This window comes from Zeus faber, assembly GCF_960531495.2.
Source record: "Zeus faber genome assembly, chromosome: 2".
NCBI lineage: Eukaryota > Metazoa > Chordata > Actinopteri > Zeiformes > Zeidae > Zeus > Zeus faber.
The window spans coordinates 2,735,046-2,754,161 of record NC_137189.1 but is presented as its reverse complement, the minus strand read 5'-3'; the positions used below and the strand labels follow the sequence as shown (position 1 = coordinate 2,754,161).

Here is a 19,116-nt window from a genome sequence, read left to right as displayed (position 1 = left end):
GCACCAAGCAAGCTTAAGTTAGGAAATATGTTGAGAGAAACTGATCCCTTTTTTGCTATCAATCCTATTGAAACTAGAATTGATCTTAAAAACAAGATGTAGTATCGGTAGTATTGATACTTTTTTTATGGATCCGCCCACCCCTACGATGCAGCCCATTCAGAAAAGGCATATTTGAAGCAGGCACAGCACTAGTTAAAAAAAATTGATTTTACAAAGTAAAATATGTAATAATTGTCCGTTCCAGTCTGTGTTTAGTACAGGCTTTTCAAACTTGCACCTTTTTAGCTCTAGCATATTTGGCTCTGGATGCATTGAAATTGGTTTCCATTTCATAAACCAAACATTAAGCATAGTCTGGTTTGAATTATAACTTTCAACTTTAAATCTACTAGGCCAGTCGCAAGGTTTTTACACTTTTTCAGTAATTCCGTTTCATCCTCACAAATATCCCAAAAAAAATCTCCCTTTGGCATTATCAAAGACTTTACCACTGCAAGTCCTTTGGAAAGGCAGACCTTTAAGGACTTGAGCGCCTCCCGTCCTCCCACAGTTTAACCGCAGGGCTTAAATGAGTTTTTGGAGGCAGTGTGACGATGCCTTCCAGCACAGAACCGAAAAATGCTGCTGGGAGGTTAAAGATTTCCAGGGGTGGAAGGTGGAAGATGGACGGGAGGTGATGGAGGTAAATTCTTACTACATCCTCCCTGTAAAGGAACATCCATATCGGAGTTCAATGTCTTGAGATATGGGAGGATCAGGAACGTTGACATTTGAAACTGAGGTTGAGCAACAATTCTAAATTCCTCTTTGTTACTTTTGGAATCCTTAATCCTTTTTTTGAATTTTCTTTAGATGGGAGCAGACAAACTTAATCTCTCTGTGGAATTTGCTCTATCACAGGATCCAATAAGGCATAAACGAAAACATTAAGGAGCTTATGTTGCTAAGAATTGCACACGTATAATTGTCCTGGCTATGGATGAAGTTGGTTGCCATGACAAGTTAACTATTTATATCATTGCATGTATGAGAATGCATTAATGAAAGGTTTTTCACCTCCGGTGATAGAATAGGGTCCGCCCCATTTCTTATTGTCATAATCAGTATTAAATGTGTCCCACCACACCGATTTCAAATTGTCAGTAATTAGAATTAGAAAAATTGATTTTTCCAGATTCATGTTCCTTTGTGGGTTTTTTTTTTTTTATCTCAATGTATTTTGAAAACGGGGTTTGATTTATAAATAGTAGATAAATGTGAAACCATTGAGTTAAATATTCAGGTTAGATTACATGGGGAAACACAGTTCACTTACTGAGACGCTGAACAGCGCGGATGCCAATCGATCGTTTCCTTTAAAGCATCCATCCAGGTGAAGATCATTCCTCCATATTCCATGTGATGTGAATTCACAATGTGAAACCTTTTTGATAGAGTTCAACCTTTAAATCGTACTCGTTTTAGATAAACCCGGATATATTATTGTGTAGGGGGCGTAACCCACGAAAAAGAAATGCTAACGTCACTTCCATAAACAGATGGCTTATATTATAATATATAGATTATATATATAATATATCGACTAATATTATTGACAGACTGTACATACTTTTATAAAACATGTATATTCTTACTGTTAAATAAAAGCTTTTTATAAAAACAAAGATGTTGTATGTCGATGACACTGTTCAACATTCTCTATAAACACAAGAATAACGCAGAGATTGCCCCATTCACTAGGGGGTCAAGTGGCCATGGGGCACTGGTAGCTATGTGCCTTTGTTGGTCCTCCACCCATTTGCATTCTGGGAGCTGGCTGAATGAATCCAAGTGTTGGGAAAACTTTGAGGGTGATAATCTTAGAAACACAGTTTGCCGCACCCTCGTCATTAACAAGCCATAGCTTTAAAAATATTTGCTTGATTCGTACGTGTCGCACAAGTGACACCTTGTTTTGAAGCTCTGATTCTCCACTTTCAATTTATGTGGAAGAAAAAAGTCAAAGGGTAGTGAATGTACCTAAAACCTGCGGTGGATCACAAATAGTTTGTAAATTATGTAATTATATTTGTCTTAATGTAGTTTAAAGTTATAAAGTGCTTAAAGTTTTAAAGCATGTCGAACAAGCCGCTTGTACTCTCTTTAAGGGCGTTGACCCTGGATTTAACAGACCGTGTCAAGGTTAACTTGAAGAATTTGGCATTTTCCACTTTTTTTTGCTTTTTTAAGAATTCTCTCGGCCATTTAAGAATATGTTTGAAATGTATCTTTGAACTTTGGCTTAAATTATAGTAATAGTTGCTCCACCAGGCATACTATACTGTATATGGCTGTAGGAGAGAAGTATGTTAGTTAAATTCACTTTCTGAAACTTGGATAGAATCGCTGGTTAGTTATGTTGGACCGCCATTAACAGTGTTAATTGGTTTTGAAAGCTGCAATTATATCATTTTTGCCTCATGACATAAATTTCCTCTTCTTGTTCAACTCCCGCTGTTTGCTTCTTAAATTCACTCCCATTCATTTTTTTTGTTTATCCATTTGTGTTTGTTTTTTCTTATGATTGTATTCACCTGTTGCTCTCATCCAGAAACTGTGCAACTTTCGACCATTTCCATTCAGATTAGCTTTATAATTTATTAATTTGATTATTATCCCGGCCTCTTTCCCTCACCTCCAGCTGAATCGGTTTTGTTCACGCCGAGGAAGAACAATCCTGAACCCCTCTAACCAGTTAATTACATCTTAATTTGGTTAGACTTCTCCCCTGGGTCCGACTTGGTTTAGTGTGTGTCTGAGGGTGTGGTGGTGTTTCAGACCTGGTGGAGGCTAAGCTGGTGGGCATCCTGGACATCCTGGACGAGGAGAACCGCCTGCCTCAGCCCAGCGACCAGCACTTCACTGACACCGTGCACAACAAGCACAAGTCCCACTTCAGACTAACCGTGAGTCTATTGATCGATCATTAGTTCATTCATTCGTATCGGTCTATGTATGGATCTCTCCATCTATTAGGGCTGCTGGGTGATATTGAAAATATCTGATCTCACAATATTTTTGGATGAATACCAGTCGCACTTTTTGTCTCTACAGTATTAAGCATACATGACTAGATAGATAGATGGATATACACTATGATGTAATGTTTTTTTCTGTGTATGTATTTATCAGATTCCCAGGAAGTCCAAGTTGGCTGTGCACAGAAATGTGAGGGATGACGAAGGTTTCATCGTGCGTCATTTTGCCGGAGCTGTGTGCTATGAGACGGTACACTGACAGTCTGCTTTTCTAAAGAACTGAAAGAGCATCCCCTCCTCTTTTTCATCGCCCAGCATCCATCGTCCTTCATCCACATCCGCAATGCTCTTTCATCTCCTAGGATTGAAGAATAAAAGCATTACAAGTACAATTTGAACTGAAGTTGGGGGGGCGGGAAACATTAAAAACGCATTTTGAGCTTAAATTTAACATAAATAATATGTGTGTGTTTGTGTGTGTGTGTGTGTGTGTCGGCCATAGCTGCATGTAATGCATGTGTTGTGGTGTATGTGTGATAATAAAAAAACGAGCTAAAGCTTGTCAAGTTTCATCTTAAACATTTGCAGATACAACAGCGGAAATGATGAGTCGCTCCTGCATTCAGCTGAAACCTTGAGACAGCACGTCACACAGTCGTTGAAATCTTTCACTTTAACTGCCTTCGTCAAACGAAAAGAAAAAAAACGTTGCTTTATCTTCATTTTATTGTATTTTCTTTATTTCTTTCTTAGACCAAGTTTGTGGAGAAAAACAATGACGCACTGCACATGTCCCTGGAGTGCCTTGTGAGCGAGTCCAAGGACTGCTTTGTCCGGGAACTGTTTGAGAACTCCAACAACAGCAAGGACACTAAGCAGAAGGCTGGGAAGCTTGGCTTCATCAGTGTCGGCAACAAGTTCAAGGTGGGTCGGGGGGAGAGTTGCCTCCAATGCGATACCGGATGAAGCTCCGCAGTCAAGACCGATCGCTTCATAATATGGGGAATAAAGAACTGGAATCCGGATCTATTTATTTCTCCAAGTACCTTTTCATACATGAGAAATAAAGGGCTAAAGATCGGTACTTTGCTGTTCTGACAATTGGCATAAAAAGCTGAAAAAACAGGCTGAAAAAATTAAACAAGAATAGAAATGTCAAAAAGAATATAGGCAAAAAAGAAAATGGCCAGATCTAAAATAAGCCAAATATACAAAAATGCATAGAATATACAAAAAGCTATTCTATGCACAGGATAAGTTAAGATGAAAGTTAAAAGGCAAGTGGCAGTATGGTAGTTAATATGGCTGTGGGTATAAAATATAAATATAGATGATCTGTCTATCCATCGATCAATTACACATCCAATAGTGGGACATGGCAACTATTAAAGGCAAGGTTTAATTTTTTAGTTTTAAAATGTTTTGTTAAATAAGCTAGAGTTCATTTGTTTAGATAGAATAGAAATGGGAGATCCAGGAAACTCCCAGCAGGTTGTTGTGTTGCCTGGAGGGCCTTTCATGGATCTGTGGGCACAAGATTCCACCACCCCGTTGTGGGCAAAGCAATCCATGATGTGTCTGCACACAGTGCTGCCACTGCCCGGCAGGAAGAAGCTTGGCCTTGTTCGCCAGGATGTAAACAAAATTAATAAAAGACTCACATCTGGGGACGGCTGGGCATGTGCACTCAGCTGGAACCAGACGCAGCGTGGAGTGCTGGCAGGGAGCGCACACATGGAGCACTCTGATGGGATTCACGCAAACGTGGGCATGTGTGGGGACACCATATCTGTGTGTGTGGTGTCTCCAGCAACACTGCACCACCTCCTCCATCTTTACATGCACTTGAACAAGCCGATCACAATCAGTTGAAGGTATTATACAGAATATTGCAACCGTCATGTGAACACCGTATCCCACATGTGATTGGTGTATTCAAACTGCACAGACTCCACAAAACCCAGCGATTCCATTACATTACAAACAATGGTCACCATGGAAACTGCTGGTGAACAAGCATTCTTGGTCGGAAAGTGAGTGCGTTTTTATGTTGAGTTGGATGGGGGACCTAAATATGGTGAGATATTTGGATGGGCACAAGAACTGAAATGGGGACATATTAAACAAAGTGTCTGAGAGGATGGCAGTTGGAGGATGGAGTTTTTTCCAGGGTGGTGGAGCAGGTAACCCGACTACGCCTCTCGCCATGAACTCTGGTTTTTCAGTACACATCAATCACATTATTCCAAACGCATCTTAACACCTTAATCACATTATTACCTTAAAGCAGCAATATGTAACTTTTGGGATTTGGCTCCCCTACAGTTTGCTTTCAGAGCGCAATTGCACTTTTACACCACTGTCGTCAAACTCGTTCCCGTGTCCAAAGATAAACGATTTTACTGGACAAATTTCAACCTTATTGGTCACGTTGACAAACACAAATATAATGTACACCTAGTTATCACTACCCCTTGCACGGACCTCGCCCAGAGCCTCTCTACCCGTGCAGGTACCAGATGTGCTCACTTTTCCCTTGCTTGAGAGGTGCCATTCTTCATATTTCATGCTGTTATTTTAAAGTTAAAATGTACATAGTGTTGCATTAACATGTCAATGGAGCTTAATCTGGGTATTTTGTGCGAATCGAATTTGTGTAAATCGACCCCAACCTATGGACCTGGGGACAGATTTATTTATATATATATATATATATATATATATATATATATATATATATATATATATATAGTTTCCATGATGCCGAGTCGTATCTTATGTCTGACTAAGCCTTTTTATATTGAATTGTTGTCGTCGAGGGGAAGAGAAGTACCGTATTTTCCGGACTATAGAGCGCACCTGTATATAAGCCGCATCCGCTCTATTTAAAAAAAAAAAAGAGATATACAAGCCGCACCGGGCTATAAGCCGCAGATATCTATGTTGAAAAATTAGATATTTACTGCATGTACAGAACGATTTTGAACTGTAAATGTACATGTATGTACCTGAACAGATTCTTTCCGAACAGTGCCTTGCAACACGGCAGCAACTTTGCTGATTAAAACGGAACAGAACCAAGAGAAAAAAAACGGCATTTATTTACCTTCATTTCTCCTGTGTTTGAAACCACAAGTCACTTTAATCATCTTCGCTGAAACCCATGAAGTCGTCTTCTTCAGTGTCGTAGTTGAACAGCCTCAGAAGCGCTTCGTCACATCTGTCTCCATCAGTCTCGCTCCGTGTCACTGTCATCCTCCGGTGAAGTTGACTCTGAAGGTGCGCCGCTCTCTTCGCGTAGCAGTCCAGCCTTTCGGAACCCGTTGGTGATGGTGGATTTTTTCACAGCACTCCACGCTGTTAGGGTCCACTGACAGACATCAGAAAATGATGCTTTTCGCATGCGGCCAGTTTTTGTGAATGACTTCTCACCACTTGTCATCCAAGCCTCCCACTCAACCCGGAGTGCAGCTTTAAATGCCCGATTCACACTGATGTCGATGGCCTCAACTTTAAACTTGCATCATACGAACTTCTTCGTGTGGGTTCCATGATGAAGGGGCGAGGATTTGAAAATAATTACCAGTTGGTAATTTATCGTCCGCGTTCTATCTGCTAAAGAAAAAGTTGCGTATTCTTCTTTGCATTGATTTTTCGTCTATCTTATTTTTGATTCTAATTCCGGTTAGAGCGCCCCTAGCGGTGGAAGAAAAATCCACAGAATAGCCGCACCTTTGTATAAGCCGCATGGTTCAAAACCTAGGAAAAAAGTAGTAAAGTAACACAAACACATTTTAAACTTAACTAAATTTAATAAAAAAATGGCAATTAAAAATAAATGTAATTTCAATTCAATTACAAAACAGGTTTTTACTCAATTTAAATATCGTTCCTAAATGCATATCTCGATCACAGCCATCTTGTCGGCCCAAACAGGGTGTTTCACATGTGGTTCATATGATCTCAGCTTCCATTTCTCATGAAAGCTGCCTGTCCTCGGTGATCTTGAGGAATGGAACCGTTGTTGCAAGGTGACATTACATGTGAGACGCAGCTTGGAACAGCACTGATTAAGATTTAAATCTCCATTATGGGATGAGAGAGAGAGAGAGAGAGAGACGCGCTGATGTCTCTGCCTAAACAATCCCTTCAGGAAGAACAATAATCTCTGCATTATTTGCAGGAGCTTGCAGGTCTGTCCGATCCCTGCTCTATTTTCCCATAGAATTGTCAAATTGAACCGCCGCTTCTTTCTGTTTGAAATGATCCAATCCACAACCACTGTTTCTCTGCAAATAGCTGAGTTACCTTTGTGATATGAGTGACAAAAGAATATGAACAAACTGATCACATTCACCCACCGAAATGAAAATTTTTCCACCACCATTAGTCTTTCTCACGGTCTTGCAATTTTCAAACATCCACGCAATTCTACTTCAAATCTAATCTAATCATCCCATGGCCTAGGGGGCCGTAGGGGTGTCATGTTGGAAGCTTGGGCCGTCAGGGATTTCCAGCGCTCACGGTCTTCTGCTGTACGAAGCAGGGTTTGGAAGCTGCAGCCAGTCCATTCTTTGATGTGGTCTATCCAGGACTTTCTATGCCTGCCTCTTCTTTGTTTCCCCTCTACCGTCCCCTGTAAGATGGTCTTTGACAGGGAGGTGTGTCTTGTGACATGGCCAAACCAGGCCAGTTTGCGACGTTTCACTATTGAGAGTACAGGTTCTTGTTGTCCAGCATAGGTGGTAACTAACTGTCTGACGTAGTCGTTTGTCCGGTGTTCATTGTAGGAAATGTGTAGCATCTATCTATAGCACTTGTTTTCGAAGGACTGTATCCTGCGTTTGGTGTCCGCTGTGAGTGTCCAGCTCACACAGCCATAGAGAGCTACAACCATATAGAGCTACTTCAAAAGGAAACTATTAAAGGTTGCAAATTACAATTGTAATTTTCGGAAAAAAACAATATTCGCAAAATATTTCTTCAGATCCCAGTGGGAGAGCCAGACATGGAATAGATGGAGTGAGAGATAGATATTCTATGTTTAAATATGCAAACACTGCATTGTCCATGCATTTTTTTCCCCATAGGATGTTTCACCCTAAACACTGACGTCCCATGATCACATACAAGTAGGTATGATGTGGTGGCACTTCGTCCCTGATAAATTATTGTCTGTTCAGTGTCTATTCATGGGTCTGAAAATGAGTTGACGCACTCCAGTACCCATGAGCCTCATTGCCAGTTGCTATGGTGATGCCCCAGCCACAAAGTCAAGGTAAAATAATGATTATCGGTATCATATAAATTGGTGCGACTCGAGTGACTGGCAGAAAAGCTACAGCATCTTTCTGTGGAAACGTTCTTCTTTTTAACCACAGTGGTGCAGGAAAAATCTCTTTCTGAGGAAATTTCAGGCAATAAAAATAGGCTCCAGGGGTTCCGGAACCTTGATTAATTTCTGACTGACAAAAGCCAAACTGTTGAAACCACAGAACAAGAAAATGCAACAAAAACTGACTTCTCCGTCTCTGTTTTTCACAAATTAGTGAATACCATTAGTTAGCTATAGTAGCAGACGAACGGTTGATCATGATGCCTTGTTACCATAGCAATGGCATAGCAACCACTGGCTCTACATGCAATAGAAACCATCTGAAACCAGAACATCACAGCCCAGTTCTGGGTCTTGGAGATGAGGTCGACTTGTAGAGCCTTCTTCCTGCTCTACCTCATGGAGCCTCCTAAAACTGTTCTTTGTTTTTATCCCATAGGCATACACTTGGATTAACTTGTCCGTGTATATACCTCACAACATTGTACAGTTATTTTTAATGTACTTTTTTGGCCGCGCTGGAGATATGTCATTTTGACGCACTCTTTTTTCACATGTATATCGCATCATCTCACACAAAAGGAGGCTGAATAAATTAAAACAGCTTTAAAGTTGCTCTGCGGTGGAAATAACCTTAAAATTACCTTGGTAGTTTATGTTGCATTTACAACATAAACATACAGTGGTGAAATGTTTTTTCATTTAACTTTTTTTTTCTGTTCAAACTAACTTGGAACAAGTAAATAACGCTAAATTATGTTTCAGTGAACTCTCATTGTGCAGAAGAGAGGCATTTGAAAGTCATAAAAAGCGTCGACAGAAGTAACAAAACAAACATTGGAATATGAATTGGAACATATTAGACAATATGCTTGTATTATTTAAAGAACACTTTATTCGGCTGTGTTTGGTTACTGTGTCTGGTAGTGATGCATGTAATGTATATTATGGGCATGAGTGGTATCGTGTTAATATTGTATTCATATTGTGCTATTTTCTTTTGTAAAATAAAAAAAGGGCTCCACCCGGCTGGCACTCGCAGCAGTATAAGACAGACGCCAGCGTTGAATCCTCTGTGGAGCAGTTTTATGTCGGGGGAATGAACAGAAATCTCGCCAGGGAAGATTTTGCAATTTTCTATACTTTACATTTCGAAAAGAAGAGGCGCTCCTCTCAGCGGCACCTGGAGCTGCGGCCCATGGAAAGGTTGACAACCTCAGATTAATTGTTCCCACGCTCTCCAGACCATAATATCAAAGCCAATTGATATTCTGCAGCCGCTCTGCTGTATGCAGTGGCTTCAGAAGCTGGAAATTATGTTTTTTGATCTCTGCTAAATCACACATTCTTCTATCCTTGCACCTCGCTGTGTTTACAAACTGCAATCTGCACACAGATTATTTAATCCGGTCACATTACATGAACACATTCAATAATATGAACACATTAAATAATATAAACACATTAACTAATATGGAGCTGACTTTTAACAATGTGGCAGGCGATTGGAAATTGAGAACCAGCACAAGAAGTGGGGTTATTAAAGAGCATAAAAGACTATTATTATAATTATTATTATTATTATTATTATTGTGAATTCGAGATATTGTCCCGTTTTGGGGGGAAAGGGCCACCGCTTTTAATCCTGTACAATAAAAAAAAGGGAAATATCACAACTGGGAACCAATCTCAAAGTGCACATTTGACTCGAACATCCTACGATAAATAAAGATCATAAGATTCAAGGTTGTTAAGGTTGTTGCACAGAGGAAATGATACAGAGTGTAAATAAAAGTCAGGGTATTAGAAAGTGTGTTTTTAAAAAGAGGAGAAGTTATAAAACAGGAGAGTTTAAGAGCACCTCCATTTTTCCAATTTTTATTTAAATTTAAGCAGTACAAATCCAGTGAATATCCTGAAATAGTACAAAGGTCAGCAATAAACTGTCAGAGGTTAAAATTTACATTATATCTTAAGTTTTAGAAGTTTTCTAAAAACCTAAAGGCCGTTTTGGCAAAAAAAACAACAAAAAAAAAAAGGCCCGGGAAGAAGTAATGGGTTAACATCTTACAGCTGTTCTGCAGGGGTGGAGGTAAATGAAGCCTTTGAAATCTTAGAGTAGGCGAAAGGATGGTTCCTCAGCATGGGACACCAGCTGTCCAGCATGGAGGAGGAAGCGTGACGGTCTGGGCCTCTTTTGCTGGATCCAAAGTCGGCGACCTGCACAGAGCGACCGGCACCCTGAACCAGAGAGCGACCACAGCATTTTGCAGCGACCCTCTGGTCTACGACTAGTTGATCAGAGGTTCATCCTACAGCAAGATAATCACCCAAAACATACCTCCAGGCTATGTCACAACTACTTCTGTATATACATGAACATGTTGGTGTCCAGGTCCTTTGCATATTCACACGTATTTTTTCTATGATCATATAATCAACTCTTTAAAATTAATATGTACAGATATACAAATATAAAATACAAGTGTTAATGAAATGTTCACATGCAGCTAGGGGAACGGTGTGTGGTAGAAATACAGAAACAACTGTCTGTATGTGTGTGTGTGTGTGTGTGTGTGTGTGTGTGTGTGTGTGTGTGTGTGTGTGTGTGTGTGTGTGTATATATATATATATATATATATATATATATATATGGGAATTTATATAAACATGTTAAAAAAATAAAATAGTAAAAAGTGTGAAATTATATAAAATGTATATGTAATATATCTAAAATATATCTTAAATGCTTGTAAAATATGCATAAGATTTATATGTAAGTTCATTTGATTATATTATTTAAATATTTTAATTTATATGTAATATATGTATATATATTTATTATTAGTATTATATTAATAAGAATTATAAATAAATATACCTGAATTCCACAGAGCAATGAACATGGCTGCCACATGTCAATGGATAGGTAACACAACACACAAGTCACAGTATGTACAGTATGCTCAAAAAATGTTTAAATATGGTAAAAAAAAACAAAAGTAGAAATAAATTTTGATGTATCAATGAACAATCAAAATAAAAATAAAAATAATAATTGTTGTGGTTTGATACAAACTGGGCTAAAATGAAAACATATTGTGAGAAATTAACCAAAGCTGTTTTTTAAGCGTAACTATGGACCTGATCTCAGCAGCAGAATTTAAATGGTCCATGCTGCAAAACGCTCCCTGTCACAGCTTTCATTACTGAATATCCATCTTACTTTGTGTTCCAGACGCAGCTGAACATCCTGCTGGAGAAGCTGCGCTGCACGGTCAGAGTTTTTTTTTTATCTCCATCCTTTCAGTTGATGCCCTTACAGTATCCTTACAGGCTCCAGAGTCACAGTGACGGAGGAGGAACTCTCTCTCTTTTCAGTTCTCATCCCTCCATTTCTTTTCCCACCTATCTTTGTCACTGTTTATTTTTGTACTCTTTTACTCGTTCTCTCTCTTTGTTGCTTTCCATACATTTCTTTGTCTCCTCTCTATCATTGACTTTTATTTTCTTTCTTTCTTTTTGTCTGTCTGTCTGTATGTACAGGATGTACTGTATGTATGTTCTGTATGTATGTATCTATGTATGTACTTATGTATATATATACTGTATGTATGTATGTACATATGTACTGTGTTTCTGTATGTACTTTATGTATATAGAGTATGTACTGTATGTATCTATGTATGTACTTGTGTATATATGTATATAAGTATGTATGTACTGTATGTATGTATGTACCTATGTATATGTATGTATGTATGTACAGTAAATCTTTACATTCTTAATATTCTTTACATTTTCTCATTCAACTTAACAGTCTAATTTAACACAATAGCATTTAACTGCTTTATACTTTATAATTGTATATATTATATACTTTTCTATTTTATTTTCTGGAGCTGTATATCACTTATATCTTATTCTGTATGTAGGTATTTTGTTAACTAAGTGTATATACTCACTGAGCAGTAAGCCCCCCCGCAGATGAATAAAGTACTATCTGATCTGATCTCATCTTCCCCCCCAGGGCTCCAGTTTTATCCGCTGCATCAAACCCAACCTGAAGATGATCAGCCACCAGTTTGAAGGAGCTCAGATCCTCTCTCAGCTGCAGTGCTCTGGTCAGTGAGACCTGACTACGTTGTTGGAGCCGTTTACTTTTTGTCACCAGGTTGTTTTCACCGTAAATTCTGTGTAAAATCTACACTTGTTAGGGTGGTGCTGTTGTCTCCGATCCCGTCCCACGTCCTGCACCTGGTCTCAGTTTGCATGAGTTCCTGCCTGGTTTCCTGGTGGGTTTCTTTAAGCTCACTGGAGACCATTGAGTGTGTGTGTAGGGCTGTCCAAATCATGAAATGTTGTGTGTTTTTTATGATTAATTGTCCTACAAATAATTGTTATTCACAATATAATTTTATACCACCATCACGATATTAGCCTATAAGATTCTAACAATACACATCCACCATATAAAGAAGAGCCATTCATTGACATTTCATGAACACTGGGACATAAAAATGTGGGTGGACAGTTTCCATCAACTCAACTGATGAAATGCAAATGCAAATTATGTAATAGTTGAGACGGCTCTAAGTTTGTCGGTGGATGCAATTCCCCCCGACCTCTGCGATGGATGGATGGATGGATGGATGATGGATGGATGAATGATGGATGGACGATGTTAAATAATCCTTGTTGTCCTCCAAGTATTTGTCACACTTTTGACAAATTTCAAGATTTGGAAGAATGTTTTCCTCCGTGCAGCCTGGGCGTCCGAAAGGCCGAGCTGGGCTGAATGCATCACATGATAAGAATGCAGAACGGTTCTGATGGAAAAGATGGTGCTGGCTTTTCAAATCAATTACCTGAGATGTTTTCCATCAATTTTTCACCGAACATGAGGGTAAATACAAGGGCATTTGTGAAGGGAAGGATAAATGTACGTTTAAAAAGATTTCGTTTTAAAAAGAAAAGTTTGCGCAGCGCTGAGACGTCAGACAGAGTTAGGTTAAAGTGTGAAAAGCAGTGACTCGCGACCAGGGACTTTCTACCTTTGTACTCTTCCACTCTGGAAAAATGATTGTCACTTAGAACAGAGACAACGTTTAGACTTAACTCCTCCAGTCTAGACCAAGACAAAGTTTATCCAAATTAGTCATATAGTGAGAAAGAGCTTGACTAATAGGAATAAAATAATGAGATACTTATGATAATAATGAGACTTAAAATAGGGCAGAAACTGGAATATGATGCTGTGTTGAAATGCCAATGGGGAATGTAACACCTAATGTTACCGTTCTTTCACACTTGTATGTTTCAGGAGTGAAATAAATTTAACGGCATTGTGACATGACATTGTAGTATAATTTACAATGCCAGGCTATTTTATTTTCCTTGCATTCTGTGGATATGAAAGTTATTTTATTGTATCATGTTGCAGACAATCAAAATGCTAAAAGACAAGCAGTGCCACATCAATGACCGGTTTCTGTGAAGTCAATAAAGTAAATTGAACAGCTGATAAAAAATAAATGAATAAAGGATTCCAGACTCTGGACTTAAATATTTAGATTCCATTAGACCAAACCTTTGCAGTATGGGATAAACACACCCCGGGTGAGATACCAATCTGAGTCCTATGAATTAAGAATCTGCATGCCTCGTTGACTGAATTATATTGCACTTTGTTTTGCCCTCGGGAGGATTTTCAGTTGTAACGCAGAGACATGACTTAAAATGGAGATTGAACCAGAAACAAACTGCGGTGAAAGGAAAGCATGAGAAAAATTAGGAGGAAAAGATACAAGTGATGATAGAATTGTCTAGTCATGTCTAGTCGCCAGTTCGTTTTCTGAGCTGATCGTGGGTATTTGGCACATTCACAGGATAGACAATCTGGCACCGAACCGATGAACTAGACCAGTATAAGTACAGAGTGCCGGATGAGCAAATGAGCTGCAGGTGAGGAGAAGAGTGGAGAACCTCGGTGGTGTTGTAGCAAAGGGGAGTGGCTGGATCTGAAACACAGGAGAGTTACTGACAAGACTAGACTAACTTAAATTAAAAGACCAAATAATGCTGATCTCAGTGAGGGTTCATGACAATACCAGTGTCAAATTGAGTTTTAGCCCACACATTTGAGATTGGCCGTTTGCCCCCATTTACCCCTGAGCTGATATATTGTTGAAGCAATGGAACTTCCCCCTTTTCAAATGGAATTAACAGACATAACATGCAGCAAAATTAAGTAACTGCAACAGAAATATGTGACTAGATGTGAATGGGAATAGAAGATTGTGCTGTGGGGATGGGATGGTTTGAGCAGCCACACCTGACCTGCATCTAGGTAATTGGGTCAGGGGGGCTGCATACCTGTTCATTGGTTGGGCTAAAGAGCAGCAGGTTAAAACCCCCATCCCCACACTCACTCAGGATAGGAGCCCTGTCATGACATGTTCGATCTACTCCTGGCTAATTCCACAGGCCACCCAAGTGGCCTTTTCAGGGCCCTCTGGCACAGAGACACAGAAGAAGATGAATTGTATACACCAGTTTATTGGAGAAAGGAGGCTAGGTGGAATTAGCCAGGAGAAGATCCAACATGTCATGACAGGGCTCCTATCCTGAGTGAGTGTGAGGATGGGGGTTTTAACCTGTTGCTTGTTGATTGGGCTAATGAGCCACAGGTTGAAACCTCCATCCTCACACTCACTCAGGATGCAGAGCACTCTGACCCAATCACCCAGATCCAGGTCAGCTGTGGCTGCTCAAACCATCCCATCCCCACACCACAACAATATCAAAAATGATCATCGGGAAAATGGTCATGGGGTAATGTAGAATGTAAAATGTATGAGCTGACTAGAGAACCCGCTCAAACTTAATTTGGCACCGGCATGGTCTCTATAGGAGAAAAGACCACCTCCTGGTCTCTCGACTCCTCAACATGATGATTTAAGACTTGACGTTGTAGACCCATGATGCATTCTTCTTTCTTGATTGTGCCGCTCGTCCTGATGAAGCTCCATGACAAACCTTCGCTGTTTTCCGATGACTTCACTGCTCAGTCTTCCAGATGTTGTTTGGAGGAGCCATACCAAAACTCTAAAAAACCAAAATGCAGAACCTGCGCCAGGGAAAGCCAAGTGTAAATCTAAGGGATACACACTTGTTCTGCTGAGTTTGTCCTGAAAAAAGGGATTTTGACTGATATTTGGCATAGCTTAATGGTTGGACTTTGGCTCCTGTGCTCAAATTCTGCAGTTTGGGGATGGCACCCGTATGAAGTTCATGGTTATTCCTTTGGTTTTTCCTTTTGAGAAAGGCTCCCTTGCTCAGAAGCTGCATTGCGGAGATGGCACCCGTATGAAATTCATGGTCATTACTTTGGCTTTTCCTTTTGAGAAAGATGTCTGTCATTCTGTGAAATTGCAACCGTGCTTTCCTTGGTTTCCTTGGAAACAGTTTATTTCACGTCAGAAACAAAAGGAGACGTGCCGCACTTCGAAAAGGACGAACACCTACTTAATGTCTTTAAGTGCTTCCATCCTTCACACCCGTCATTTCTCGACACCTTGAATCGCTGCTTACCGACGGAAATCTTTAGAAAGGATTAAATCATTTTTCCCTTTCAGAAAAAGCACTTGGTTGTTTTTCTGTTAAATTATTAAAAATCCCCTCGAGCCTGCAAATGGCTCCTTCCTTTATTAATTTTGAAGGAATATATTATTTATTTGCTCTTGTGCACTTCTCACCGTCTACTCTGCGCTTATGTTCATTTTTACCTGTTGTTAAAATGTCAGGAAAATTGCTATTTCAAATTTTGGGACACACATTTGGGAACTTGAAAAGTTAAATTTGTCTGGCATGAAAAAGTGCCAAGGAAAGGAAACTGTTGTAATAACAGTTAATGGAATCATTATCTCTCTGGTCCAAATATATAGTACTTGCCAACAATACCTTAATTAATAAGAGAGAGATGATTTGTCCAAAGATCAGTCTTAAAGTTGGTTCATTTGACTTTAAATGATCTTTAAAAGGTATACCTGTAGAGTGTATACCTTCACATCCAAGGCACTGACTCCTCTTCCTCTACTGTAGGGATGGTGTCGGTGCTGGACCTGATGCAGGGCGGCTTCCCCTCCAGGGCTCCCTTCCACGAGCTCTACAACATGTACCAGAAGTACATGCCCCCCAAACTCACCCGGCTAGACCCCCGGCTCTTCTGCAAAGTGGGTCCACTCCTCCCCACCTTCTTTGAATAATAATAATAATTAATAATACGCAACTGCAACTGATGCACGTCAATCTATGTGTTTGTTTTGCTGCTGCAGGCGTTATTCAAAGCGCTGGGTCTGAATGAGAACGACTACAAGTTTGGCCTGACCAGAGTGTTTTTCCGACCAGGGAAGGTAAGGATGGAAGGGGAAAAAAGGGCAATAAATATTCTCTGTTCTTTCCCTTACATTCCCTAACATAGGCATTGTTCCACAAAGAGAGACAATGGATTTGGGGGGGTGCATTTGTCATTTTGGGCTCTGAGCTGAGGTGAGACACAGGTTGAGAAAGCACCACAGATGTGACACTCATTCCCACCAAAAAGATGAATAATTCATCCGATTGTGTTGAAAGTGCCTTTTTATTATATATATATATATATATATTTTTTTTTCTTTTAAATATATATATACAGTATATCTTCTTCTTCTTTCGGCTGCTCCTGTATGTATGTATATGTATGTGTGTGTGTGTGTGTGTGTGTGTGTGTGTGTGTGTGTATATATATATATATATATATATATATATATATATATATATATATATCCGAAGTGGTCTTGAGAAAATGCCTGGATTATGTATGTGGGACAAAGTGACAGTTTGATGCTGTTGTTTGGCTGTGAGCAATAAATGAATACTCATTTCTTTTTTTTTTTTTTTTTTTTTTTCCCCCACCAACCCCCCTCTTTGGAGAACCATTTATCATGTTTGGGTCTATAAATAACTGATCACTACTCCAAGAGGGGGAGAATCTCCACAGGTGAGACAATTAAACATAGAAACAAACAACATTTACACATAAACATTGGATGACATGTATTGAAAAACAGTAAATTAGGTCCAGGAAAATTGGAACTATAACTGGTCACGTGGCCTCTTCCTGTCATAGTTATGGCAGTAAATGAGTGAAGGAGAGGAATGCAACCAGGAGGGTGTGGGGTGTACTCGAAGCAGGTGTGGTGGTGTGTGATGGGACCGCCTGTTTGTGTCATTGTTAGGTTATTCCTAAAGTAGTGTGTGTGTGTGTGTGTGTGTGTGTGTGTGTGTGTGTGTGTGTGTGTGTGTGTGTGTGTGTGTGTGTGTGTGTGTGTGTGTGTGTGTGTGTGTGTGTGTGTGTGATGTCCATTGGTGAGTGTACATGACTTATCCCCATTGGTACTGGTGTAGAAGGTTGGTATTATGTCGCAAGCAGCGGGAAGGGCCCTAGGCCCTGCATACAGCTGCAGGAAAGCCCCTGCCCTGCGGCCACAGAAGACCCCCGGGACCCCAGAGAAGCCAGAGGGCCGTGGAGTAGCCCCCACACCCAGTCCCAAGGAGCATTATCCTGTCCCAGGGGGCACGAGGAGACCCCGCGCCCCAGATGCACACACATACAACCAACCCCCAGGAGCAGGCACAAGACGCAGCTGCAGGCAAGGCATGGACCGCGGGCCCTGATCCCGGCTCTACGGCGACAGACAGACACCCCGCCCAAGCCGCCCGCCCCACGGGCGAGCCGGCAGGACTACCATTCCCACCCACGGCCCGTGCAAGGGTGAGGCCCGCCCCACCGCAGCCGACCAGACGTCCCACCCGGTGTGAGTGCCAAGTGCTCTTACATGTAGCAGCGTGTGCCCAGCACGGGGCACCTCGATGTTACCCCGCCCCCACCGATGCCAGCAGGCCGCCAGATACACATGCCCTCCACCACCCCCAGCACCCGGCGCACCCACCGCAGAGAGGCCACGCAGCAAAAGCAAAAGGCCAACAGCCGCCCCCCCACACCCCAACCCACACCCACAACGGCAAGCATTCCCCCCCAGGGGCCCCGGAAGGCACCCGGCCAGAGCCTTCTCCTTGCGCCGCACCTTCTCCTCCTCTCCAGGGCTGCGCACATCCTATGCCACCAGGCGCAAGCTGTCAGGACTTCAGCCCAGCCGGCAGGGGGGGCCCAACCAACGGCTCCCCGGCTAACCACGCCAATACACCGACCCGCCAGCGACCAGCCACCCCGGAAAACCCCAGTGCAGTTAAAATTGCGGGCTTGGGGGTGCGAGTCCTTCAGGCAAGTCAAACCCAAATCACTCGCACCCCTCCTGCCCGCAGACCCTGGTCCGGTGGAGTGTGAATGAATGAATAAATACTAATTTCTGCTGGAGGGTGTTCTGGGATTCTCTGGATCAAATGGAGGTTCCGCTCCCCTGCCCTCTGATGGAGACCCTGGTCACAAAGCCCGGAGTCCGTTTGGTTTAACTTGCTGTGCGGCCCAGAGTGGTGGAGTCAACGCTCAAAGGGGAACATGTCACTCGAGTTGGATATTAAAGAGTTTGTACTTTTTGTACTTTTTCTGTAGTTCATCTCTTCAGAGCTGATGAGAGAAAGGGGTGGGTTTTTGTGGAAAGGGATTTTTTTTTTTTGGCTTTGCAGAGAATTTCTATTTTAAAGATGTATATCAGTATTTCTGGTAGAAAGAAATGCTACTGAAAATACTATCTTTTAAGA

At 41.0% G+C, this 19,116-nt stretch overlaps 1 protein-coding gene across 1 annotated transcript in view; it reads left to right on the top strand.

Annotated features, from left to right (window-relative positions):
• LOC307248231 (unconventional myosin-VI-like) overlaps nucleotides 1-19,116 on the top strand; it is a 146,117-nt gene that overhangs the window by 71,238 nt on the left and 55,763 nt on the right. Inside the window, exons 16-22 of the mRNA XM_080024561.1 lie at nucleotides 2,821-2,948; nucleotides 3,175-3,270; nucleotides 3,774-3,944; nucleotides 11,594-11,632; nucleotides 12,386-12,479; nucleotides 16,459-16,589; nucleotides 16,692-16,769. Coding sequence (XP_079880687.1) covers nucleotides 2,821-2,948; nucleotides 3,175-3,270; nucleotides 3,774-3,944; nucleotides 11,594-11,632; nucleotides 12,386-12,479; nucleotides 16,459-16,589; nucleotides 16,692-16,769 — 737 coding nt within the window. The remainder of the gene's footprint in view (nucleotides 1-2,820; nucleotides 2,949-3,174; nucleotides 3,271-3,773; nucleotides 3,945-11,593; nucleotides 11,633-12,385; nucleotides 12,480-16,458; nucleotides 16,590-16,691; nucleotides 16,770-19,116) is intronic.